At 47.4% G+C, this 25,271-nt stretch overlaps 1 protein-coding gene across 3 annotated transcripts in view; it reads left to right on the forward strand.

Moving 5' to 3' along the window:
• Window positions 1-25,271, forward strand: part of CDC45 (cell division cycle 45) — a 44,120-nt gene that overhangs the window by 9,556 nt on the left and 9,293 nt on the right. For 2 of the 3 annotated variants that reach the window (XM_025398196.1, XM_025398197.1), the window contains 9 exons: window positions 7,608-7,663; window positions 7,787-7,882; window positions 9,265-9,313; window positions 10,679-10,740; window positions 12,418-12,468; window positions 18,565-18,684; window positions 20,527-20,658; window positions 20,905-21,003; window positions 21,927-22,088. In XM_025398196.1, the coding sequence (XP_025253981.1) occupies window positions 7,608-7,663; window positions 7,787-7,882; window positions 9,265-9,313; window positions 10,679-10,740; window positions 12,418-12,468; window positions 18,565-18,684; window positions 20,527-20,658; window positions 20,905-21,003; window positions 21,927-22,088 (827 nt within the window). The remainder of the gene's footprint in view (window positions 1-7,607; window positions 7,664-7,786; window positions 7,883-9,264; window positions 9,314-10,678; window positions 10,741-12,417; window positions 12,469-18,564; window positions 18,685-20,526; window positions 20,659-20,904; window positions 21,004-21,926; window positions 22,089-25,271) is intronic. The other variant, XM_025398199.1, reaches the window with a different exon arrangement.

Below are 25,271 nucleotides of genomic sequence, written 5' to 3' on the forward strand. Positions count from 1 at the left end.
GGTTTAGGTCACAGGTTTCACATTTTGTATCTGCTATGACAGCTTTGTGACCGTAGTCAAGTGACTTAACCTCTATGTGCCATTGTAAAATGAAGAAAATAACTGGACTTACTTCTTTTGGTTCCTACTGATGTTTAACAAATTACTCCAGAACCTAGCAGCTTAAAACAACCTTTTCCTTATGCTCATGGATTCTGTAGGTTAGCCATTTGGGCAGAGCCCAGCAAGGTTGACATCTTTTTGCTCTGTGATATCTGGGCCCTCAGGTGGGGACTCAATGGCTAATAACTGGAAGCATGGCTCAGACACCTGCTGGGATGGCTCCAAACCAGGACTGCTGAGCCAAGCACCTGCAGAGTCTCTCCATTGCATGTGGCTTCCTTACAACATGACTGCTCAGGCTTCCAGCATGAATATTCCAGTCACCTGGGCAGCCACTGCATGGCTCTCCCGACCAGCTTTAGAGTACCTCAGCAGCCTGTAGCCACAACGGAGGGGACAAGACCCCACCATGCATTGTGAGAGGGTCAAAGAAATCTCAGACTATGGGAATTTTGTTACTTTATTGACGCATAATGTCTACACAATTCACTAGGTGGTCCAATTCAATGAGATTTAACAAATGTGTAAAGATGCAACCACCATCCCACCATGATAGAGAACAATTCCATTACCCACAAAAAGTTTCCTCACCAGGACCATGACTTTTTTTTAATTAAAGTTTTTCTTTTGAGATAATTATAGATTCACATGTAGTTGTAAGAAGTAATATAGAAAGATCACTTATAGGCCGGGCACGGTGGCTCACGCCTGTAATCCCAGCACTTTGGGAGGCTGAGGCGGGCGGATTACGAGGTCAGGCGATCGAGACCATCCTGGCTAACATGGTGAAACCCCATCTCTACTAAAAATACAAAAAAAAATTAGCCGGGCCTGGTGGCGGGCGCCTGTAGTCCCAGCTACTCGGGAGGCTGAGGCAGGAGAATGGCCTGAACCCAGGAGGCGGAGCTTGTAGTGAGCCGAGATTGCGCCACTGCACTCCAGCCTGGGCAAAAGAGCGAGACTGTCTCAAAAAAAAAAAGAAAGATCACTTATATACTTTGTCCAGCTTCCCCAAATGGTAACATCCTGTAGTATAATATCACAGTCAGGATGGGAGGCTGAGGCAGGCCAATCGCTTGAGCCCAGGAGTTTGAGACTAGCCTGGGCAACATGGCAAAACCCTGTCTCTACAAAAATTAGCCAGGTGTGGTGGTGCACTCCTATGGTCCCAGCTACTCAGGAGGCTGAGGTGGGAGAATCACCTGAGCCCAGTAAGTCAGGCTGCAGTGAGCTGTGAGCGCACGACTGCATTCCAGCCTGGGCAACAGTGTGAGACTATCTCTAAAGAAAAAGCCTCCTCTCTAAATTTATAAATCATGTGATTTTTCAGTTGGCACTCTAAAGGTTAGAAATTACTGTGAAAGTTCTGCCAGAAACTGAATATGTCTATTCCATTTATGCATTCAGAAACTGCCAAAATAACCCATGGGTATTGCTCAAAAAAAAAAAATACAGAACATTTCCATCACTGTAAGGATCTCTCTATTGCCCTTTTCTAGCCACACCCACTTGTCTGCTGCCTGGTAACCACTAGCAAGCTCCATTTCTGTAATTTCATTTCAATAATATTATGAAAATGGAAATGGAATTATACAGTATGTAGCCTTTTGGGATTGGCTTTTTTTCACTCTGCATAGTTCTTGGAGATTCATCCACATTTGCTTGTATCAATGGCTTATTCCTTTTTTCGTCCATCAGCATTGTGCAGTTTTCAGTGTATAAATTCTTTGTGTTTTGTTAGATTTATACCTACATAAAAACATAAACAACTTTTTTTATTTCTGCGTACTAGCCATAAATATGTGGACACCAAAATTTAAAATACAGTATCATTTGCAGTCACTCAAAAAAATGCATAGTCTGCTGTTGTTAGGTAGAGTGTTTTAGAAATGTCACTTACATGGTGAGAGTTGATGGTGGTGTTGAGTTCTATTTGCTTGCTGCTTTTCTGGCTAGTAATACTTTCAACTCTTCAGAAAGGGGCATTGAAGACCCCAACTGTGATTATAGATTTATTTGTTTCTCCTTTCAGTTCTATCACTTTTTACTTCATGTATTTATAGCTGTCTTGTGCACACACATTTAGGATTGTTGTGTCCTTTTGGTGGATTGACCCTTTTATTCACTTATTGTCCCACTCTGTCTCTGGTAATTTGTTTTGCTCTGAAGTATGATTTATCTGATATTAATATTGCCACTCCTGCTTTCCTTTGATTAATGTTTGCATGATATATCTTTTCACATTCTTTAGTTTCATTCTGCCTATATTGTTACATTTGTAGTGAATTTTTTAAAACAGCATATAGTTGGGTCGTATTTTTAAATCATGGGTTTTTTTTTTTTGGTTTTTTTTTTTTTTGAGACGGAGTCTTGCTCTGTTGCCCAGGCTGGAGTGCAGTGGCCGTATCTCAGCTCACTGCAAGCTCCGCCTCCCGGGTTCATGCCATTCTCCTGCCTCAGCCTCCCGAGTAGCTGGGACTACAGGCGCCCGCCACCTCGCCCGGCTAGTTTTTTGTATTTTTGTAGTAGAGACGGGGTTTCACCATGTTAGCCAGGATGGTCTCGATCTCCTGACCTCGTGATCCGCCCGTCTCAGCCTCTCAAAGTGCTGGGATTACAGGCTTGAGCCACCGCGCCCAGCTAAATCATGTTTTTTAAAGCCATTCTCTGTGTTTCAATTGATAAACTTAGCTCACTTACATGTATTTTAATTATTGACATGTTAGGGCTTAAGTCTGACATTTTATTTTCTGTTTCCTGGTCTCTGTTTTTTAAATTCTGTTTTCTTTCTTTTTCTTTTTCTTTTTTATGTATTTATTTATTTATTTTTTGAGATGGAGTTTCACTCATCACCCAGGCTGGAGTGCAATGGCGCGATCTTGGCTCACTGCAGCCTCCGCCTCCCAGGTTCAAGCGATTCTCCTGCCTCAGCCTCCTGAGTAGCTGGGACTACAGGCGCCCGCCACCTCGCCCAGCTAGTTTTTTGTATTTTTGTAGTAGAGACGAGGTTTCACCCTGTTAGCCAGGATGGTCTCGATCTCCTGACCTCGCGATCCGCCCGTCTCAGCCTCTCAAAGTGCTGGGATTACAGGCTTGAGCCACCGCGCCCAGCTAAATCATGTTTTTTAAAGCCATTCTCTATGTTTCAATTGATAAACTTAGCTCACTTACATGTATTTTAATTATTGACATGTTAGGGCTTAAGTCTGACATTTTATTTTCTGTTTCCTGGTCTCTGTTTTTTTAATTCTGTTTTCTTTCTTTTTCTTTTTCTTTTTTATTTATTTATTTATTTATTTTTTGAGATGGAGTTTCACTCATCACCCAGGCTGGAGTGCAATGGCGCGATCTTGGCTCACTGCAGCCTCCGCCTCCCAGGTTCAAGTGATTCTCCTGCCTCAGCCTCCCGAGTAGCTGGAATTACAGACGCCCACCACGCTCGGCTAATTTTTTGTATTTTTAGTAGAGATGGGGTTTCACCTTGTTGGGCAGGCTGGCCTCGAACTCCTGACCTCAGGTGATCCGCCCACCTCAGCCTCCCCAGTGCTGGGATTACAGGTGTGAGCCACTGCGCCCAGCCTGTTTTATTTCTTTTTCTTTCCTCTAGTGTTTGTGAGTATATCTCCTTGTATAGATTTTTTAGTGGTTCTTTCAGGTGATTACGTTTCATATCCATAACTTATCACAGTCTACTGGTATCATCATTTTACCAGTTGAGTCATACGTAGAAATCTTACCTTCTTTTTTTTTTTTTTTTTTTCTGAGCTGGAGTCTCACTTTGTCACCTAGGCTGGTGTGCAGTGTGCAGTGGCACAATCTTAGCTTACTAAAACCTCCACCTCTTGGATTCAAGCAATACTCCTGCCTCAGCCTCCCAACTAGCTGGGCCCCCAGGTGTGCGCCACCATGCCCAGCTAGTTTTTGTATTTTAGTAGAGATGGGTTTCACTATGTTGGCCAGGTTCATCTCAAACTCCTGACCTCACGTGATCCACCTGCCTCAGCCTCCCAAAGTGTGGAATTATAGGCATGAGCCACCATGCCTGGTCTTCTCTTAATGTCCTTTACTCTGCCCCATTTATAATATAATTTTCTTAAATATTTCCTCCACATATACAGTGTTATAATATTTGCTTTAGTAATCAAGCATAATTACAAACTCAAAAGGATAAGGAAAACCTATTGTATTTACCTCATTTTTGCTTATTGTATTTTTTTCTTCCTTTCCAGTGTTCCAAGGTTTCTTTTCCATTTTGTTTCTATTTAAGAGTCTCCTTTAATCGTTCCTTTGGGGGAGAGCTGCTGGAGATAAATTCCCTTAGTTTTCCATCTTTGAGAATTTCTTGATTTTTTTTTTTTTATATATTCCATAAAGATACTTTTACTGGATATAGAATTCTGGGTTAATACTTATTTTCTTTCAGCATTTGGAAAATACTGTGCCACTGTCTCTGGCTGCCATGGTTTCTCATGAGAAATCCTCTGTCATTCATGCTTTTTCCGTGTCATTAAAGTCTATTTTTCTTTGGCTGTTTTTGAGATATTTTGGTTTTGTTTGTGTGTTCAAAGTTTTAATTAGGATGTTAGGATGTGTCTTGGTGTGGATTTGTGTCTCTCCTATTTGTTTCTTTTATTTTTTTTTTCAGTCTTGCCCTGTCGCCCAGGCTGGGGTGCTGTGGCATGATCTCAGCTCACTGTAACCTCCACTTCCCATTACCCAGCTTCTTGAATCTGCGGGTTTATGTCTTTTTTTTTTTTTTTTTTTTTTTTGAGGTGGAGTCTCACTCTGTCGCCCAGGCTGGAGGACCTGCAACCTCCGCCTCCTGAGTAGTTGGGATTATAGGCATGTGCCACCATGCCTGGCTACTTTTTTTAGTAGAGGTGAAGTTTTTCCATTTTGGCCAGGCTGATCTCAAACTCCTGGCCTCAAGCAATCTGCCCGCCTCAGCCTCCCAAACTGTTGGGATCACAGGCGTGAACCACCACACCCAGCCAGCAGGTTTATGTCTTCTGCCAAATTTTCAGCCATTATTTCTTCAAGTGTGTTTTCGGTGCGCCCTCATTCCCCTCCTTCGGGGCACTGATGACGTAAGTGTTAGCTCTTTTGTTGTAGCCCCACATGTCCCAGAGGTTCTAGTTTTTTTGGTCTATTTTTTCTCTGTTGTTCAGACTGGGTAATTTCTGTCTTTCTGCTAGATCACTCATTCTTCCCTCTGTCCCCTTCATTCTACTCTCGAACCTATTTGCTGAGTTAATATTCCAGTTGTATTTTTCAGTTCTAAACTTTTATATATATATACATATTCTTTCTTTCTTAAACTTTGTTTAGAACACTTGTCTCGTCTTTATTTTTTTTAATTTTTTTTTAAAACAGAGTCTCGCTTTGTTGCCCAGGCTGGAGTGCAGTGGCATGATCTTGGCTCACTGCAACCTCCGCTTCCCGGGTTCAAGCGATTCTCCTGCCTCAGCCTCCTGAGTAGCTGGGATTACAGGCATGCACCACCACGCCCAGCTAATTTTTGTATTTTTAGTAGAGACGGGGTTTCGCCATGTTGGTCAGGCTGGTCTCAAACTCCTGACCTTGTGATCCACCCGCCTCAGCCTCCCAAAGTGCTGGGATTACAGGCGTGAGCCACCACGCCCGGCCCCTTGTCTCTTCTTTAGATCTCTTATTTCTTGCTGAGGCTTCCCGGCTTTCATTTGTTTCAATTGTTTGTCATTGCTCGTTGAAGCATTTTTATGATGGTTGCTTTAAAATCTTGGGCAGATAATTCTAACAACTCTGTCATGTCATCATCTTGATGTTGGCATAGGTGGGTTGTCTTTTTTCATTCATTTTGAGATCATCCTAGTTCTTGGTATGATGAGTGATTTTCAAATGAAACCGGGAGATTTTTGTATTATGTGATGAGATTTCATGTCTTCTTTAAGTGTTCTGTTTTAGTTGGCTTTCTCTGACACAGCTCTGGCAAGGAGAGTGAGTGATGCCAGATAGAGATAAAAGTTCAGGTTCCCCATGATGTCTATCACCTGGGGCAGTGAAGGTCCAGGCTTCCCACTTTGCTGCCTCTGATACCCTCCTAGCAGGGAGGGGAGGAATTTCTCATTACTGGAAGGTGGGGGTGGAAGTCTAGGTTCTCCCACCATTGGTTCTCCCACCCAGAGGTGGGTTATGGACTTGTGACCAACCAGCAGAGGTGGCAGTCTCAGTTCCCTCCTTGGCCTCTCTGATACCACCAGACAGAAGGATTTGGGTGCCTTGCTACAGCTTCGCAAGGATGGGAGCCTAGGCTCCCACTAGGCCTTTGCCGGGGTGGATATGGATGTTCTTGGTGGTGTTGGCTAGAGTAGATGGGCTATTGCCTAAAAGCTTTCTGTCTTGGGAGGCTGCTCCTTCCCAGTCCTTTGACTAGACAGAGCAGCTTTTGTGGGGTTTTTTTGTTTTGTTTTATTTTTTTGTCTGCACCTGTTGGTGTTTCTAGGTTGCTGGCTTTTCAGCTCCAAGTCTGGCATGTATGAGCCAGAAGGAAAACTCAAGGAACGCTGTGTTGTTCCTCATGTCCCAGAGTCCCTAACTGCTCTGCCTTCACCTCTATCTTTCGGAGTCTTACTTTGTTTTTTTTTGTTTGTTTGTATGTTTTTGAGGCAGAGTCTCGCTCGGTTGCCCAGGCTGGATTGCAGTGGCACAATCTTGGCTCACTGCTACCTCCACCTCCTGGGTTCAGGCAGTTCTCCTCAGCCTCCCAAGTAGCTAGGATTACAGGCATGTGCCACCACGCTCAGCTAATTTTTGTGTTTTAAGTAGAGGCGGGGTTTTACCATGTTCGCCGGGCTGGTCTTTAACTCCTGACCTCATGTGATCCGCCTGCCTCTGTCTCCCAAAGTGCTGGGATTACAGGCGTGAGCCACTGCGCCCAGCCTTACTTTGTTTGATCTATGATGTCGAAGGGTTTTCGATATATTTAATGAATGTATGGGGGAAAATATATCTACTCCCTCTTCTGAGAAGCAGGAGTCTCGGGACCATGGATTTCTAAACCTACCACGTTATTCCATGCCTTTGTTTTGAAGATTAAATGAGGTTGTGCCTGTAACATTAGAGTAGTTCCTAACGCATGGTAGAATATAAGAAATGTTAGCTCTCGTCCTTCCTGATGTGGAAGCTGGTACAGAGCGGGTGTGAGCTTACCTTAGATCCCATAGTGCTGTATTCATCCAGCTAGGGTGGATGAACACAGTTTTGCCTGGAGCAGGTGCTTAGGAACCGCTCACTCTTTTTGCTCACAGTGTCTGGAGAGCTGGGAGCCAGAAGGGGTCGCAGTCATCCCTTGCCTCCATGCTTCTCTTCTGTAGGAACAGGCTGTGCTCGGGGCACTGGTGTGTGACCATGTTCTCTCTCAGGGGTCTGGGCCTACTGACTTCTGCCAAATTGGAACCTTCTCAGGCTGTGGGGAAAAATTCCTAGTGCATTTGTCCCACCTTTTGTTCTCTTTGTCCCTGTATCAGGAGATAGTGGAGGAAACCATGCGGAGGAGGCAGCGGCGAGAGTGGGAGGCCCGCAGGTGAGTCTGCGCTTCCAGCTGCTCCCAGCACCAGGAGCCCACTTGCCTGGTGCTCTGTGGTGCCACCCATACCTCTGACTTTCTGTCTCAGGATAATTCATTCAGTTTAGAACCTTTGGGCAGTGGTTCTGAGAGTGAACCTGTGGCTGCTGCATTGGAGAAGAGCTCCAGGCTGTTCCCCGGTCCTATGAGTGACAGGACAGCCCCAAAGTCTCCCAGGTACATGCCATCCATTAGAGACCATGGCCTCGGCTCTTTATTTTTATTGAGTTTTTCCAGTGTAGATACTTTGATTTACAAATTATTTATAAGAAGTGCTCAAAAATTAAAATATTGGAAAGGTTATTCTAGCTTGAAGTGAGCATGCAGCAGTGCCCTTGAGGTGGGTCCTGGGGGAAGCCCTTGCTGGATCTGTCATGGAAGGTTTCCCAGGCCATCCAGCTGATATTCCCCCTGTTTCAGCTGAGGGCATGCACTCCTGCCACTGCCACAGGAGGAAGGCTGCCCCCTCGGATAAGGACAATGTAGGACAGGTGTGGTGGCTCACGCCTGTATTCCCAACACTTTGGGAGGCCCAGGCAGGAGAACCCAGGAGAGTTCGAGGCTGCAGGAACTATGATTGTGCCATTGCACTCCAGCCTGGGTGACAGAGCAAGACCTTGTCTCTACAAACAAACCAAAAAAGGATAATATAAAACCATTTCAGGAAGCATAAGGAAAGAAAAGTGAAAATAATCCATAATCACACTTTCTAATGCAAAGAGATTCTGGGTTTGGATTTCTATTCTTGGGTTATACATACTTGTGCATATTTTACATGATATACATCTGATTTTGCATCTTTCTACTTAATATAGACATTTAAAATAGTTCTGAATAGGCTTTCTAAACAGCATAGGACTTAATTGGCAATTTCCCTTTTTGAAATGTAGGTTACTTCCAGTATTTTGCCATTATAAATAAGGCTTCAGTGAATTACTTTGTGCACACAGCAAGTTTTGTCTTGCTTTTTTGTTTGAATTGTAATTATGGGACAATTTCTCTGAATCGGAATTCTGGAACTATACCACTTTACATCATACATTGCCACTGGCAGTTTGTGTTAATTTCCCAATGTTACACATATACGTTCTGCTAGAGTCAATAAGTGGCCAGATGTGGTGGCTCATGCCTATAATCCCAATACTTTGGGAAGCCAAGGTGGGGGGATTGCTTGAGCCCAGGAGTTTGAGACCGACCTGGACAACATAGTGAGACTTTGTCTCTATTAAAAAAATTTTTTTTAAATTAGCTGGGTGTAGTGGCACATGCCTGTAACCCCATCTACTTAGGAACTTAGGAGGCTGAGTTAGGAGGATCACTTGAGCCCAGGATGTCGGGGCTGCAGTGAGCTGTGATCACACCACTGCAATTCAGCCTGGGAGACACAGCAAGAACCTGTCTCAATGAAAAAGAAAAAACTAAGTCAATATGTGAAAACAAATAGTACCATGATTTAATTTGCATTTCATTGAATACTGTCAAGTTTAGCATTTTTCCAAAATATTTGGCTTCCTGTACTGCTGCTTCTTGTTGAAGACCTGCATTTTATGTCATTACAGAAGAGACATCCTCTTTGACTACGAACAGTATGAATATCATGGGACATCGGTAAGTACTAATAGGTGCAACTCACTATAAAGTTCTGACTCCAGGGGTCAGTGTCCTCAAATGTGAAGAAGAAACACAGATTTTAGAGCCATAAAAGCCTGGTTTGAATCTGAGCTCCATGCCTTCCCCGTGTGACCTTGGGCAGCTGTTGCAAGCTCTCTGAGCCTTAAACGCCTCCTCCTCTGTAAAGAGAATAATCCTCATTTCAGAGGTAATTATTAAGATGATTGTTTGCACCCAATAGGTGATCAAAGAAGAGCAGCATTTATTTTTGCTTATCATCAAAAATACAGAATGAGTTTGTACCAGTCTCTGTGCGAGAAGATAAAACGCTATAGACGTCTAACAGTACATCAGTGTGTGTCTTTTATAAAACAGAATTTAGTGTGGAAAACCTACTATGTTGATAGTGTTGAGCAGAGCTCAAGGCCTTAAGGAGCCCTAAAAAATCAGCTTCAATAAAACATCCTGTATTTAGTGTTAGAATTTAATGCTGGGACTTTGAACTCTGACACCGTATTTCCAGTGTCCCTTCTATTGTCAAGGTTCCATTGTCCTTTGAAGGATCATCCTTTGCTGTCTCTGCTCAGTCCTTGCACATGGAAAATTCTAAGCAGTTGGTGGGGAGGGTGTTGGTGCTAGCTTAGAGAAAATACCTCCCTCCAGATACATGGGGCAAATTCCCTTGGAAATTCTCTCCCTGGAGGAAGCCCACATCTCACGACAAAGGGGATCTTAGGGTCTTCTGGTCAGACACCACTCTTCCTCGAGGTCTTACCAAATAGAGACCCTCTGCTTATGGGAGTTAAATGCTCCGATGTGGACAGCCCTGCTGGAAAGACCCTCCTCACAAGAGGTCCTGAGGCCCCTCCCTCTTTAATATTCAAATAATTGGACCCAGGGCTCTGCCTGACCTAGCCTTTCTGGGAATGTGTTTGAGGACGCCAGCCAAGCAGGAGGAGTGTGCGGACGCAGAGCCAGGCAAACGATGGGATCTTCTGACTTTCAGGATTCAGTGCCTGCCTCAGGCATCACTGAGGAACCCAGGGAGATGCAAAGAGGCCCCAGCCAGTGCTATACCTGAGCTGCCCCTACAAAGTGAATTCTACCCTTGCTACAGGATAAAATACACAGACAGTAATGATTTTAGCTAGCAAAGGAGTTACTTTCAGTCCTCTTCTTCTCAGTTTAGTGTGTACTCATCCCACATGTCGGGCTGGAATCCACCCACATTCCCTGGCCAGGCAGACCCTCCATCCGCAGGCGTTTGCCAGGGCCCTTCTGGCTCAGGTCCAGCCTGGCCTCATGGCCCAGCCCCAGCACATGCCCCTCCCATGAGCCTTAGACTTCTCTGCTTCCTTGCAGTCAGCCATGGTGATGTTTGAGCTGGCATGGATGCTGTCCAAGGACCTGAATGACATGCTGTGGTACGTAGCCCCTGCGGCAGCTGTGTGAGAGTGTTTATTGCCTTGGTCAGTGCCACATAAGCAGCTCTGTCCTCCCACAGGGAGGGCACTTCCTCTGTCCCCACCAGGAGTGTCAGACACAGCCCCTTTCTGGGAATGTGTGTGATTCTGGTCTTCCTAACTGTGAAGCTCTGGGAGCTTCACACAAACATGGGACTTGGAGTGTCAGAGAATGCAGAGGAAGAGGATACAGTACAGCTTCACCCTCCCCACTCCTGCTGCTCAGCCTGTGCTCAGTAATCAAGTGACAGGAGGAGTGTGAGGTTTGAAGGAGGCAGCCTTTGCAGTGGCTCACATCCTAATCTTACATCCATAATCCCAGTACTTTGGGAGGTCAAGACAGGAGCATCACTTGAGTGCAGGAGTTTGAGACTATCCTGGGCAATGAAGTGAAACCCTGTCTCAAAAAAAGAAAAAACTGTCTGGGCGTGGTGGCTCACCCCTCTAATCCCAACACTTTGGAAGGCCAAGGCAGGTGGATCACCTGAGGTCAGGAATTCGAGACCAGCCTGGCCAATATGGTAAAACCCTGTCTCTACCAAAAATAGAAAAAAAAAAAAAAATTAGCCGGGCGTGGTGGTGGATGCCCATAATCTCAGCTACTCAGGCGGCTGAAGTAGGAGAATCACCTGAATCCGGAAAGCAGAGGTTGTAGTGAGCTGAGACTGGGCCATTACACTCCAGCCTGGGCAACAAGAATGAAACTGTCTCAAAAATTAGCTGAGTGTGGTAGTGTGTACCTGTAGTCCAAGCTGCTCAGGAGACTGAGGCAGGAAGATTGCCTGAACCCAGAAGTTCAAGGCTGCAATAAGCTACAATTGTGTCACTGTAGTCCAGCCTGGGTGACAAAGTGAGATGCTGTCTCTAAAAAAGGAGGCAGCTCTTGCTAGGCATCCTTGCAGCCCTGGCACACGGTGGCAAAATTTGATGTAGGAAGAACCATCCCTCCTCTGAGTCCACTGTGCGGGCTGCATCTGGTATGACTGAGCACAGTGGGGCCCAGTCACTCTTGCCGTGGGCTGGCCGTCATGCTGGGGAAGCCAGGCCTTGCCTGGGTCTCATAGGTAAAAGATGAGCCTGAAGACAAGAGCCTTGAAGCTCACCAGAGGCCTAAACACTGCTACTCTACATCCTGCTACTTTAAGCTGTAGGATGAGTAGATGTGAACACAACTAGGGTCCCCTGTGCTGGGGGCAGGTGACATGAGGGACTCAGAGAGATGAAGTGATACCAGGGTCACCAACAACTCAGCACAGGCCTCTGCCATGGTCCTACATCAACTCCACTCTGAGTGTTGGGGTCAGGAGCACAGGACAAGAGCAGAGCATGGCCTGGGAGTGGACAGGAGTGCTGACTCCTGTTACAGCTGCCATGACTGCCCTGGGAGGTTTTCCTCCTCTGAGTACTTAAAGCTCCCACAGTAGCAGACACTGCACTGCGAGGCTCCAGTTACCCGTCTAACCTCTTCACCTCAAGGAGAGAGGCCACCTGACTGAGGCAAGCCAGGGTCTAGCCCCACTGGCAGGACATTCCCCAGAGTGCTGAGCTTGGGCCCGTTCCATCATCTTACTCCATCCCCCAGGCCTCATGGAGTCCAGGTGGGCTATAGGCCGTCTCCACTGCCTTCTCTTCCTCCAGGTGGGCCATCGTTGGACTAACGGACCAGTGGGTGCAAGACAAGATCACTCAGTAAGGACACACTCCCTTGCCTTGCAGGGTCAGCCCTGTGCTTTGGCCAGGTGCACAGCCTGACCATAGCCACTAAGTTTTTAGCAGGGTCTCTGTAGGGTCCTATTGAGAAGTGAGGACTGGTCCTCCTCCTTGGGCCCAGGCATTTGTCACTGAGGAAGGGCTAACAAAGTACCAACCAAGTGACCGTGGCCTTGTGTGGCCTCTTCATCTTGGAGGTAGAGCCAGCCTCCCCAGTTCTCTCGCAGTGCCCTGCTTGTGCTCGGTGCTATGGGCAGGGCCAGGCTTAGAGGCAGGTGCTAAGGTGTGGCCCTTGCAGTAGGTTGGGGTTGGGGGGAGACAACACAGGAGCAGGTTGGGGGCAGGATGAGAGACCCTAGTGAAGACCCTGAGTATCTTGCCAAGGATAGGGGTTTGACCCCAAAGGTAAGGGGAAGGCTCCAGAGGATTTTAAGGGGTCTGGTGTGAAGCAGAACCCCTTTTTGCCCTCAGTGGTGGGCTCCCCATCTGATAGACTGACAGTGAGCTGCAAGGCTGCCTCAGAATGCAGATGTTGTGGGGTGAAGTGGGGGTCGGCTGCTTCTTTCATCCCCGCTAATGCACGAAGTGGCCCATCCTTCTCTAGTGGCCATCAGGCAAAACCTCTTAGGGATTGGCATGGACCTAGACCCCAACATGCTGGCCCTCTCCTAGGGGACCCATGTAGATGTCCCCAAGCTGTCACCTGGCACAGCCCTAGGCACAGCCTCCAGTTGGGCGCTGGTCTCCTCATGCAGTTTGAATAGGCCCCATGCCACTATTTCCTGCCTCCCCAGCCCTGCCCCTGTCTTGGTCCTGCAATGAGGCCCACAAGGCAGGAGAAGCCTAAGTTTCAGGCCTGGGGCTGCTGCTTGGACAGGTCACCTTGGCACAGCCCACTGCCTTGTTGGGCCTCAGTCCCTTCCTGTGTTAAGAGTAGCATGGAATCTGTGCACAGATAATGTAGGGGCTAGAAACACCATAGTGCATGCACTGATAGGCACTGTTCCTGGTCTGTAGCAGTCTGTCAGGTGAGGCCCCACAGTCACTGCCCTGGTTGGTGGCCCTTTGGAACCTAGAGTGGCGTCTTCCTGCTCTCATTGTGCTCAGTGGCACTTCCTGTACAGGATCTGTACCTGAAACTGTCCCTATAAACTTTACGAAATTAATGAGGGCAGGGGGAAGGGAGAACTGAAAATGCTTCCTTCTCCTTACTCAGTGCCCTGCAATCATGAAACTCTTCCTCTGCTGCAAACTCTGCTATCTCAGTGTAACAGGTCTGTTACTGCACAGCGGACATATGGACCTCCTGGTCCTATAACACATTTTGGAGGCCGAGCGCAGCGGCTCACCCCTGTAATCCCAGCACTTTGGGAGGCAGAGGTGAGTGGATCACCTGAGGTCAGGAGTTCGAGACCAGACTGGCCAACATGGTGAAACACTGTCTCTACTAAAAATAGAAAAATTAGCTGGGCATGATGGCACATACCTGTATTGTAGTCCCAGCTACTCGGGAGGGTGAGGCAGAAGAATCGCTTGAACCCAGGAAGCGGAGGCTGCAGTGAGCCGAAATCGTGCCACTGCACTCCAGCCTGGGCAACAGAACAAGACTCCGTCTCAAAAAAAACCAAACCAAAACAAACAAAAAATTTTGGAGAGCCTACCTGAAGCCCCTTATGGGTATTTGCCGTGGCTAGGTGCCCCTTCGCTGTTCGGTGGGCAGGACCCAGAGACAGCCCAAGGGGCCACTGGGCTCCATTGAAATATGGGCTGTCACTGGTGCCCTGCCTGTTGACGGGGCAGTGTCAACCTTTGATGCATAAACTGCTCGCAGCAAAGACAGTTTCTGGTTTTGAAAGGCATTTTAGGAAAGTTTTCTCCATGCAACCGGCACCCCCTTTCTCTTCTGATTTGCTGGCCTCCTTGGAGATCTTGTGGCCTCCTCAGAATCTTGTGGCATATTATAACCCTTTCTTAATTGGAAATGACCCAGACACCCAACAAGCATCTAAAATAATTTTAGGATTTTAAGCTACATAGAAAGTTTGCCTACAAGCTTTCATAACAATTTACATTTCCTGCATTTTTAAGTTTGCCTAGATTACTTATGAAAACTGAGATACTAGACAAAACTAGTCATCATTTCAAATTATTGTTAACCTTTTTCTTTTTTTGAAATGGGGTCTGTCTCACAGGCTGGAGTGTGTTGGCATAAACAACTCACTGCAGCCTTGACCTCCTGGGATCAAGCAATCCCACCACCTTAGCCTCCCATGTAGCTGGGACTACAGGCGTGTGTCACGATGCCTGGCTAATTTTTTTTATTTTTTTGTAGAGATGGGGTCTTACTTTGTTGCCGAGGCTGGTCTTAAACTCCTAGGCTCAAGCAGTCCTCCCTCAGCTTCCCAAAGTGTTGGGATGACAGATGTGAGTTGCCATGCCTGGCCTTCTTAATCATTTTTATAACCTGTGACCATCAGATGTTCACCTAAGAACCTTAAAGTTAAATGCATATGTATTTTTGCTGACAACTCAGAAGATTCAGCTGTTATCATTAAACCAACAATATTAATCTTATTTGTCAAAAAATCATACAAAGATCATTCTGGTTTTGGTTAGGTTTATAGTCTTATAACCTTTTATGCAAAGTCCTGACACCCTAAATATCCAGTAGAGACAAATATAAAATCGTTCGGTCAATAAACTCAGAAAAAAGATGTATGCTGATAGTTTTGAAGACATTTCTGTTTTTATTTTACCAATGATTGTAAAGCCAGCTTATTTACTAAAGATCATTTAAGTCACATGAACTTGAAAAATGTTTGAACTTATTTACTTTGTTTATGAGCACTCATTTATTTATAAGCCAGTTTGGTGCCGTGTAGACACAACATATAACACAACACATGTACATACATCTAAATTTATTTTAACCCACATACACACACATACAAAGGTACAGCTTTTACTGCAGAACTCTAGCCATGAGACAGCTCACCAGTTTATAAAAGAGGGTGGATCCAAATTATTTCTGACAAAATTGGAACCATTCACATAAATAAACTTTGTTTATCCCAATAGGTAATTCAATGAAGGCTGTGAACTAAAATTTTGAATAAAGCAGTTTCTATAGCAGTTTGATTTTAAAACTTACCCTTTCTTCTTTTTTCTACTTTCAAGTTTTCAATGATTACATTTTAGCTACAACTGGCTGAGCTGTATAAGCAAAACAAAATCTCCAAGTAGCTCTGAATTAGTAATACCATAAACAGTGAGTCTTATCTCAATACCAGTAGCTTAATAACACCAGATTCAAAGCAGGCAGAAAAGAGACTGGGATGATGGCTCATGCCTGTAATCCCAGCACTTTGTTGGGGGTAGGAGGATTGCAGGAATCCAGCCTAGGTAACATAGAACCCCTCTCTACAAAAATAAAAAAAAAAATCAACTGGGCATGGTGGTGCACACCTGTGGTCCCAGCTACTTGGGAGGCTGAAGTGGGAAGATTACTTGAGCCTGGGAGGTCAAAGCTGCAGTGAGCTGTGATTGTGCCACTGTCCTCCAGCCTGGGAAACAGAGTGAGACCCTGTTTTAAAAAAAGAAAGCAGACAGAAACTTTCCTCATAGTTTTTCCACAGGAATTCCTTCTTTCTTTTTTTTTTTTTTTTTTTTTTTTGAGACGGAGTCTCGCTCTGTCGCCCAGGCTGGAGCGCAGTGGCCGGATCTCAGCTCACTGCAAGCTCCGCCTCCCGGTTTTACGCCATTCTCCTGCCTCAGCCTCCTGAGTAGCTGGGACTACAGGCGCCCACCACCTTGCCCGGCTAGTTTTTTGTATTTTTTAGTAGAGACGGGGTTTCACCATGTTAGCCAGGATGGTCTCGATCTCCTGACCTCGTGATCCGCCCGTCTCGGCCTCCCAAAGTGCTGGGATTACAGGCTTGAGCCACCGCGCCCGGCCTGGAATTCCTTCTTTTAGTGGGTAAGTTATATATTGCACTAACCTGATGAAGACATATATCTCTTGTCTTCCCAGTTTTACAAGATGCAGCCCAGTGCCCAGCTTGGAGTAACCAAATCAATATTTCTCATTCCAGCTGAGACGATATACACCCAACAAAAATGCAGACACTAATCACTCCACTCCACACCCAGATTTGATGTGGCGAGGCTCACACTTGCCCTTGTCAGCCCTCAGCACCTTTGATCTACTCAAAGTTGGGAGGAGTTACCTCCAACCAGGAGTTCAGTGGGTGGTCTCTGGGTGAGATGAAAAAGCATATGATCAACCTGAGTTAGGCCTGCTGAGCTTCTGCCATTAATTCCTTCAGGTATCCCTTTCATAAACATAAACATTCATAACAAGACAAAGACAAAAGGCCTTCCGAAATCAAGTTACAAATTTTAGAAGTCAAGAGGATTTCTCCCAAGCAGTTCTTTTTGGTCTCCTTCCAATGTAGAGGAAGTCCCCTCAAACAAGGCCCTTCCTATTACTAGGGAGGGTCTACAAGACCTCAGAGGAGGCCTCAAGACTTCAGAGGGAGCCACAAGACCTCCAAAGGGGCCAGCAAATCAGAGGAGAAAGGGGTGCTGGTTGCATCGAGAAAACTTACCTAAGATGCCTTTCAAAACCAGAAACTTGCTTTGCTGCGAGCAGTCTACACACCAAAGGCCTGACGTTGCCATGTCAACAGGCAGGGCACCGGCAGCACCCATAGTTCAGTGGAACCCAGGGGCCACTTGGGCTTTGGACTTGTCTCTGGGTCCTTCCCACTGAACAGCAAAGGGGCACCGAGCCACAGGCAAATGCCCACAAGGGGCTCCAGGTTAGGCTCACCATAATGTGTTATAGGACCAGCAGGTTTGTATGCCTGCTGTGCAGTAACAGACTTGTTACACTGAGACAGCAGAGTTTGCAGCAGAGGAAGAGCTTCATGATTGCAGGGCACTGAGTGAGGAGATGGGAGGAGACCCTCAAATCCATCTCTTTGAGGAGTTCTGGGCTGGGTCTTTTTTTGTTTGTTTGTTTGTTTGTTTTTGAGACAGAGTTTCGCTCTTGTTGCCCAGGCTGGAGTGCAATGGTGCGATCTTGGCTCACTGCAGCCTCTGCCTCCCAGATTCAAGCGATTCTCCTGCCTCACCCTCCCGAGTAGCTGGGATTACCAGCATGCACCACCACGCCAGGCTAATTTTGTATTTGTAGTAGAGACGGGGTTTCTCCATGTTGGTCAGGCTGGTCTCAAACTCCTGACCTCAGGTGATCCACCCACCTCGGCCTCCCAAAGTGCTGGGATTACAGGTATGAGCCACCTCGCCCAGCCTGGGCTAGGGTTTTTAAGGGGACTGTGGAGGGTGAGGGGCTGGAAAATTGGGATAGTTGATTGGTGGGGGAAGGGTGATGAAATCATCAGGGTGTACAAACCACTCGGGTGAGTCAGCTCCTCATGGGGTCCTTCGGAGCAGTTGAGTCAGTAGCTCCATCAGTATACGGGACCCACAGGAACATCTCAGAGGGAAAACAGCATTTCCTAAGGTTCAAGTTGTGATCTACGGAGCAGTGAGGGGAACTACAATCTTGTGATGGGGTCTACATGCTTCTGAGGCAATAGACACCAAGCAACTATGAGGAAGCAGTCAGAGAGCACGCTGACCTAGTGACTGATGCTGACGTGCTGCGAGCTGGGTTCATTTTCATTTCTCCCCTCCCCCTACCCTCATTAATTTTGTAAAGTTTATAGGGAACATTTCACCCACTCTGCTTGTGGATCCCTGTCACTTACGGAGTCTATCATCTTGGCTGTGTGGGCTGTGGGCTCTGCAGTGCCCGTTCTCAGGAGGTGTGAGACCCATGAGGACAGGAGGTGGGCAAGGCTGGAGACCACACCCCCCCGCTCTGTCCAATCATGTTTTCCTGGCTGCTTGGTTTCTATGCAGGCTGCATGTCCTTAGTCTTTGCATAGAACAACTCCCGTGGTGAGCAGGCCCTTGAGGGAGTTCCTGAGCAGGAATGGAGCCTAGGCTCAGGCTGCCTGGTAAGATCTGGAGGGAACCAGCCGAGGCTTGTGCTACCTTTTCTTCCAGAATGAAATACGTGACTGATGTCGGTGTCCTGCAGCGCCACGTTTCCCGCCACAACCACCGGAACGAGGATGAGGAGAACACGCTCTCCGTGGACTGCACGCGGATCTCCTTTGAGTATGAGTATCCTTGTGGCCCAGCCTGAGGGGCACAGGCAGCACCCCTGCCTCCAGGGTTCTGCTCAGCGGGCCTTGTTTGCTTTGTCACCCTCTGTGGGTTCTGGCCTACATCCCCAGGAGGGAAAGCAGGTGGGGCAGGAAGTTTTGGGGGAAGGGGCTGTGGTGTGCTACCCCAGCTCTTCTGTGTGGCTTTGGCTTCTAAATGCCAGAGCTGAGTTTGGAAGTGTCACCCTTCTCCAGCACGTCCCTGTAAAGTGCCTGGTTCTGGATGTGGTAGCAGTGAGGGTGGCGGTTCATGCAGTCAGGAAAGAAGAAGGGAGCTACCATGTAATCACACAGTATGATGTTTCTTTGAGAAACACATGGGACATTGGTGGAGTGCCCAGGAAAGACCATGGGGAGGCTACATCTCACACAGTCTCAGCCACACTCAGTGTGAGCACAGGAGGAACTGGGGGACTGACTGGGGTCAGGTGTCAGGAGGCCAGAGCAGGCCTTGTGAGCCAAGGGCAGCAGGAGACTGTGGAGTGACCAGAGTTTGAGTCAGGGTTTTTAAAAGGTCCCTTGGCTGCCCAGTAGAGGTAGGTTGGGGGCAAGGAGATGGTCACAGCTCTCCAAGGCCACACAATAGTGGCTCGGCCCAGACTGCAGCAGTGGCTGTGAGCAGTCAGGTTACATGATATCGGGGACGGAGCTGCCCTGTCTCTGCACTGTGATGGCTGGGAAGGAGGAAGAGTGAGTGTGGGCACATCAGTAGTCAGGTGACCATCAGAGCCTAGGAAGCAGGGCAGAGTTGGCTGAACTGGGGAGGAGAGCCACTGTGCATCTTGTGTGTGGCAAGGTGGACTACTTACCCAGGGACCATGGGAGTGTGTGACTGAGGCAGGAGGGAGGGAGTCAGGGAGCTGAGGACGCCGGGGCTTCAGGAAGCTGCTGGAATGTGGGCAGGGAGCATGGTGGTCTGAAGTCCTGGGAGTCCCCAGGAGTTGGGAGGGGCAATTGTGGGGACTGAGCATGCTGAGGAAGCAGGCAGGACCAGGCTCTCGTCCTGTAAAGGGGAGGTCCACCGTCGGGGGCAGTCCACACTCACAGCTGCGCTCACAGTGCCAGGAGCTGTGATGGGTATGTTTAAGAAAAGGGCTGAGGAGGTCGGGCATGGTGGCTCACGCCTGTAATCCCAGCACTCTGGGAGGCTGAGGCGGGTGGATCACAAGATCAGGAGATCGAGACCATACTGGCTAGCACGGCGAAACCCTGTCTCTAGTAAAAAATACAAAAAATTAGCCGGGCATGGTGGCGGGCGCCTATAGTCCCAGCTACTCGGGAGGCTGAGGCAGGAGAATGTTCTGCGTGAACCCAGACAGCAGAGCTTGCAGTGAGCTGAGATCGTGCCACTGCACTCCAGCCTGGGTGACAGAGCAGGACTCTGTTTCAAAAAAAAGAAAAAAGGGTTGAGGATGGGGGAGCTTCGTGAGGGCTGCGCTCGGTGGAGCAGGAGGTGCAGGACGACAAGCTGGTCAGCCCAGCCTCCCATGTCATGTGTGGTCATGACTACTCCGTGTGACCACAGCACACGGACTCTGCAGACCCCTGTGCTCCAGATACTCTGCCTGTCAGACAGGGATGGTGGTCTGTGCCTGTCATTTCACAGGCTCTCCATATGGGTCAGCTTAAGCTAAGAAGGTCAAAGGGCTCCAAGTCGCCCTTGGGATACCTGGTCGTGCAGGCAGGCCCGGCAAGGAAGGGCCCCGCCATCAGAGTGGCCCACCTGCTGGAGTTACGAGGGTGGGGCTGTGTGCTCAGGGCAGCCAGTGGGTGCTTGCATGCTCCTTGACAGCACGCCCAGCCTCCGCCTGGCGCTCTACCAGCACTGGTCCCTCCATGACAGCCTGTGCAACACCAGCTATACCGCAGCCAGGTTCAAGCTGTGGTCTGTGCACGGACAGAAACGGCTCCAGGAGTTCCTCGCAGACATGGGGTGAGTGACTGCCTGGGCCTGCAGTGCCAGCCCTGGCCACCCCCAAGGGAAAAACCCCTCTGCTTTGTTGTAACCAACTTAGTTAGAAAATGCAGCCTGTCCTGCCATAAGCTCCTCGCCCTAGATCTCAGAATATCCTCCGAATGCCGGTGTGGGGACATCCTTGCTTGCCCTTGGTTTGGGTTTCTTTCCACCCTGTCGGTGTGTGGTGACCTTGCTCATGTGGCTTGGGCTTGTTCTTTCCAGTCTTCCCCTGAAGCAGGTGAAGCAGAAGTTCCAGGCCATGGACATCTCCTTGAAGGAGAATTTGCGGGAAATGATTGAAGAGTCTGCAAATAAATTTGGGTAAACACACATTTTTCTGAATTGAGCTTTTTTAAAGTGAAAAGTTCTACTTTAACTGTGCTCCTAAAATAATGCAAAAAAAAAAAACAACAACCCAAGAATGTACAATTAGTGTTATGCGAGTCTGGCCATTCCTGAAGTCTTGAGTTCTTTTTGGGTTAAAAATAGGACTTTTTCTGGCCGGGCGCGGTGGCTCAAGCCTGTAATCCCAGCACTTTGGGAGGCCGAGACGGGCGGATCACGAGGTCAGGAGATCAAGACCATCCTGGCTAACACGGTGAAACCCCGTCTCTACTAAAAATACAAGAAAATTAGCCGGGCGAGGTGGCGGGCGCCTGTGGTCCCAGCTACTCAGGAGGCTGAGGCAGGAGAATGGCGTGAACCCGGTGGGGCGGAGCTTGCAGTGAGCCGAGATCGCGCCACTGCACTCCAGCCTGGGGCACAGAGCAAGACTCCGTCTCAAAAAAAAAAAAAATAGGACTTTTTCAAGCTTGTGAGATTTAGGATCCTTGGATCCCGGGGCTGCTGTGGGACCTGTGAGATTGACCCCAGTCTGTTTCACTGGAGACAGCAAATGGGCCACAGAGCCAGGTTCAGGTGAACTCTGCCCGACCAAGTCCGTGGGCACTCCTGGAGGCCCCTGGCTTCTCCCACCCCAGCCAGTTGGCATGCTAGGGTGTAGGAGAGGACCCCACATACCCGTAAGCCAGCCAAACAGCTGTTGACGAGAAGGCATCTGGCCACTCTGGGCTGCAGGGCCGGTATGTCTGGATGTTCTGACCCGCCTCATCCTCTGAGCAGCACAGCTGTGCTGGAAGCATTGGCTCGGGCATGTGAGGGACATTAGCACATCTGTTGGCCTGCCTGGCACTGAGAGCTCGCCCACAATTTGAGGGTGACAGCTGTGTTTGCTCCTGTGACAGGATGAAGGACATGCGCGTGCAGACTTTCAGCATTCATTTTGGGTTCAAGCACAAGTTCCTGGCCAGCGATGTGGTCTTTGCCACCATGTCTTTGATGGAGAGCCCCGAGAGGGATGGCTCAGGGACAGATCACTTCATCCAGGCTCTGGACAGCCTCTCTAGGTAGGAGGGCTGTGGGTTTGCCATTGCCTCATGGGGCCAACACTGGTTCTTATAGTGGCCAGGGAGGTCAGTTATGGGGACCCCAGGGCTGTGGGAGTGACTGTGTCCTGCAGAAACTGCTTGTGTGAACTGGAATCACAATGCCAGCGTGGCATGTACCTGACATATTACCTGCCCCTCTTCAGTATTTGTCACTTTCTCTTGAATCCTTTTTGGCTCTTTTTTCTTTTTCCTTTTTTTTTTTTTTTTTTTTTTTTTGAGACGGAGTCTGGCTCTGTCGCCCAGGCTGGAGTGCTGTGGCCGGATCTCAGCTCACTGCAAGCTCCGCCTCCCGGGTTTACGCCATTCTCCTGCCTCAGCCTCCGGAGTAGCTGGGACTACAGGAGCCCGCCACCTCGCCCGGCTAGTTTTTTTTTTGTATTTTTTAGTAGAGACGGGGTTTCACCGTGTTAGCCAGGATGGTCTCGATCTCCCGACCTCGTGATCCGCCCGTCTCGGCCTCCCAAAGTGCTGGGATTACAAGCTTGAGCCACCGCGCCCGGCCTGCTCTTTTTTCTTTTTGATTTTTAAAATTTTCTTTTTTTACCTTTTGTATCTCTTAACAAAAGGCATTGTTTGTTGTGTATATTCATTCTTGTGTTTAATCTTACAGTTTAGTTGTCATTTCTCAATTTTTTAATTTTCCAATTCTTTCTTATCTTACTTCCTGAGATGTCCTGTATTTTTCCTTGTCTTTTTGCTTGTTTTGAAATAGAATGTGACAATTTGGATCTTTTTTTTAGCATATCTTTCTAGTGTCAGACTACAGACATCAGAGCAAAATATCTCCAAATACATTGAATTTATCTGGGAATTAGAAAAGAGGATTATAGTGTCTGTGATGCACAGCTGTGGTAACCCAAATATGCATCCAAAGACAGGAGGCTAAGGGGAAGCTTTTATTGGCAAAAGGAGAAGTTCACATAAGCTAGCTTGGAAACAATTCATTGGTTTCAGAGACTCAAAGCCAGAGTTGGCATCAGTTCATTGGTGAAGATGCATTACTGGGCAAGTGTTGTATTTTAAGAGCATCTTATCTGAATTGTTGCAGTCCTAAAGAAGGGATTTCTTGTGGGGTTATTTAGAAAGTCTTTGAGTCTTTATTCCAGACACGCAAGCAGGAGCTCTCTTCCTTGGTGCTTTCTCAGCTTTAATTTGTTTGGGCCTGACAAAAAGTGATTTCATCCTGGGATCTGCAACTTTCACATTAGTGTGCTTTCATTGTCCAGGGAAGTGTTCCTGTTCCTTCTTCTCTTTCTTTCTAGTAGTGACTTTGAGGGGATTTGACTTTGCTACTTCTCTCATGCTCTTTATTTATAAATTTCATTTCCCTGACTTTTTAGGAGGAGGAGGCATGATTCGGACAGCTTTTCTGACTTCAAGAGCTGCCACTTCTGTTGCTTTTGTGCAGTGGTAAAAATGCATATGTATATATGGGGGCCTGCTTTCTGGGATTTCCTGGTTCTGCTCCCAAGCACAGTTTTTTTTTCCCACAGATTTATTGAGATACAATTTGCATGCCATACAGTTCACCCATTTAACGTGTACAATGTGATGGCTTTTATTATTTATTTTTTACTTTTTTAGAGACAGGGTCTCGCTCTGTTGCCCAGGCTGGAGTGCAGTGGCATGCTCATAGCTCACAGCAGCCTCAAGCAATCCTCCTACCTCAGTCTCTGGAGTAGCTGGGACAACAGGTGCATGCCACCACACCTTGCTAATTTTTAAAATTTTTGTAGAGATATGATATCACTATGTTGCCCATACTGGTCTCAAATTCCTAGGCTCAAGCAATCCTTCCACCTCAGCCTCCCAAAGTGCTGGGATGAACAGGCATGAGCCACTGTGCCTAGCCTGCAATGACTTTTAGTAGATTGCAGTTAGGTTTTGCAAGGTTGTGCACCAATTACCACTATTTAATTTTAGAGCATTTTCATTGCCCCAGAGAGATCCTCCCAGCCTCTGGCAACCACCAATCTCCCTTTTGTCTTTATGAATTGACTGTTCTGAGCATTTCATACAAATGGGATCATACAAGATGTGGTTCTTTGTGACTGGGGTCTTCACTTAGCATCATGTTTGCAAGGCTCATCTATATTGTAGGATGTATTGCGACTATATGTCTTCCTCCCCCTGCACCCGAGACAGAGTCTCACTCTGTTGCCCAGGCTATAGTCTAGTGGCATGTTCTCGGCTCACTGCAACCTCTGTCTCCTGGGTTCAAGCAATTCTCCTGCCTCAGCCTCCCGAGTGGCTGGGATTACAGGCACATGCCACCAAGCCCGGCTAATTTTTGTAGTTTTAGTAGAGACGGGGTTTCACCATGTTGGCCAGGCTGGTCTCAAACGCCTGACCTTGTGATCCGCCTGCCTTGGCCTCCCAAAGTGCTGGGATTACAGGCATGAGCCACCACGCCCAGCCAATATCTTTTTATTGTAAATAATATTCCATTGGATGGATATATTCTATTTCATTTATAAGTTCATCAGTTGATGGGCATGTGGTTTGTTTCCACCTGTTGACTATTGTGACTAATGCTTCTGTGAACCTAGATGTACAAGTTTTTGTGTAGTCATGTCTTTGTTTCTTTTGGTTATATACCTACAAGTGGAAATACTGGGTGACATGGTAACACTAGGTTTAACCTTTTGGGGAACTGCCAGACTGTTTTCCACAGCAGCTGCACCATTTTACATTCCCACCAGGTGGGAGGGTTTCAGTGTCTTCACATCCTCACCGACACTTGTTTTTGTCCATCTTTTGGATTACAGCCATCCCAGTGAGTATGAAGTGGTATCTCATGGTTTTGATTTGCATTTTCTTGATGACTAATAGTGTTGAGCATCTTCTCATGTGCTTATTGGTCATTCGTGTATCTTGTTAGGAGAATTGTCTATTCGAGTCCTTTGTCTTTTTTTTTTTTTTTTTTTTTTTGAGACAAGGTATCACTGTGTTGCTCAAGCTGGAATGCAGTGGTGCAATCATGGCTCACTGCAGCCTCAAACTCCTTGGCTCAAGCCATCCTCCCACCTCAGCCTCCTGAGTAGCTGGGATTACAGGCATGAGCTTCCACACCTGCTAATTTTTAAATGTTTAGTAGAGATGAGGTCTTACCATGTTGCCCAGGCTGGTCTCAAACTCCTG

This window comes from Theropithecus gelada, chromosome 10 (genome assembly GCF_003255815.1).
Source record: "Theropithecus gelada isolate Dixy chromosome 10, Tgel_1.0, whole genome shotgun sequence".
NCBI lineage: Eukaryota > Metazoa > Chordata > Mammalia > Primates > Cercopithecidae > Theropithecus > Theropithecus gelada.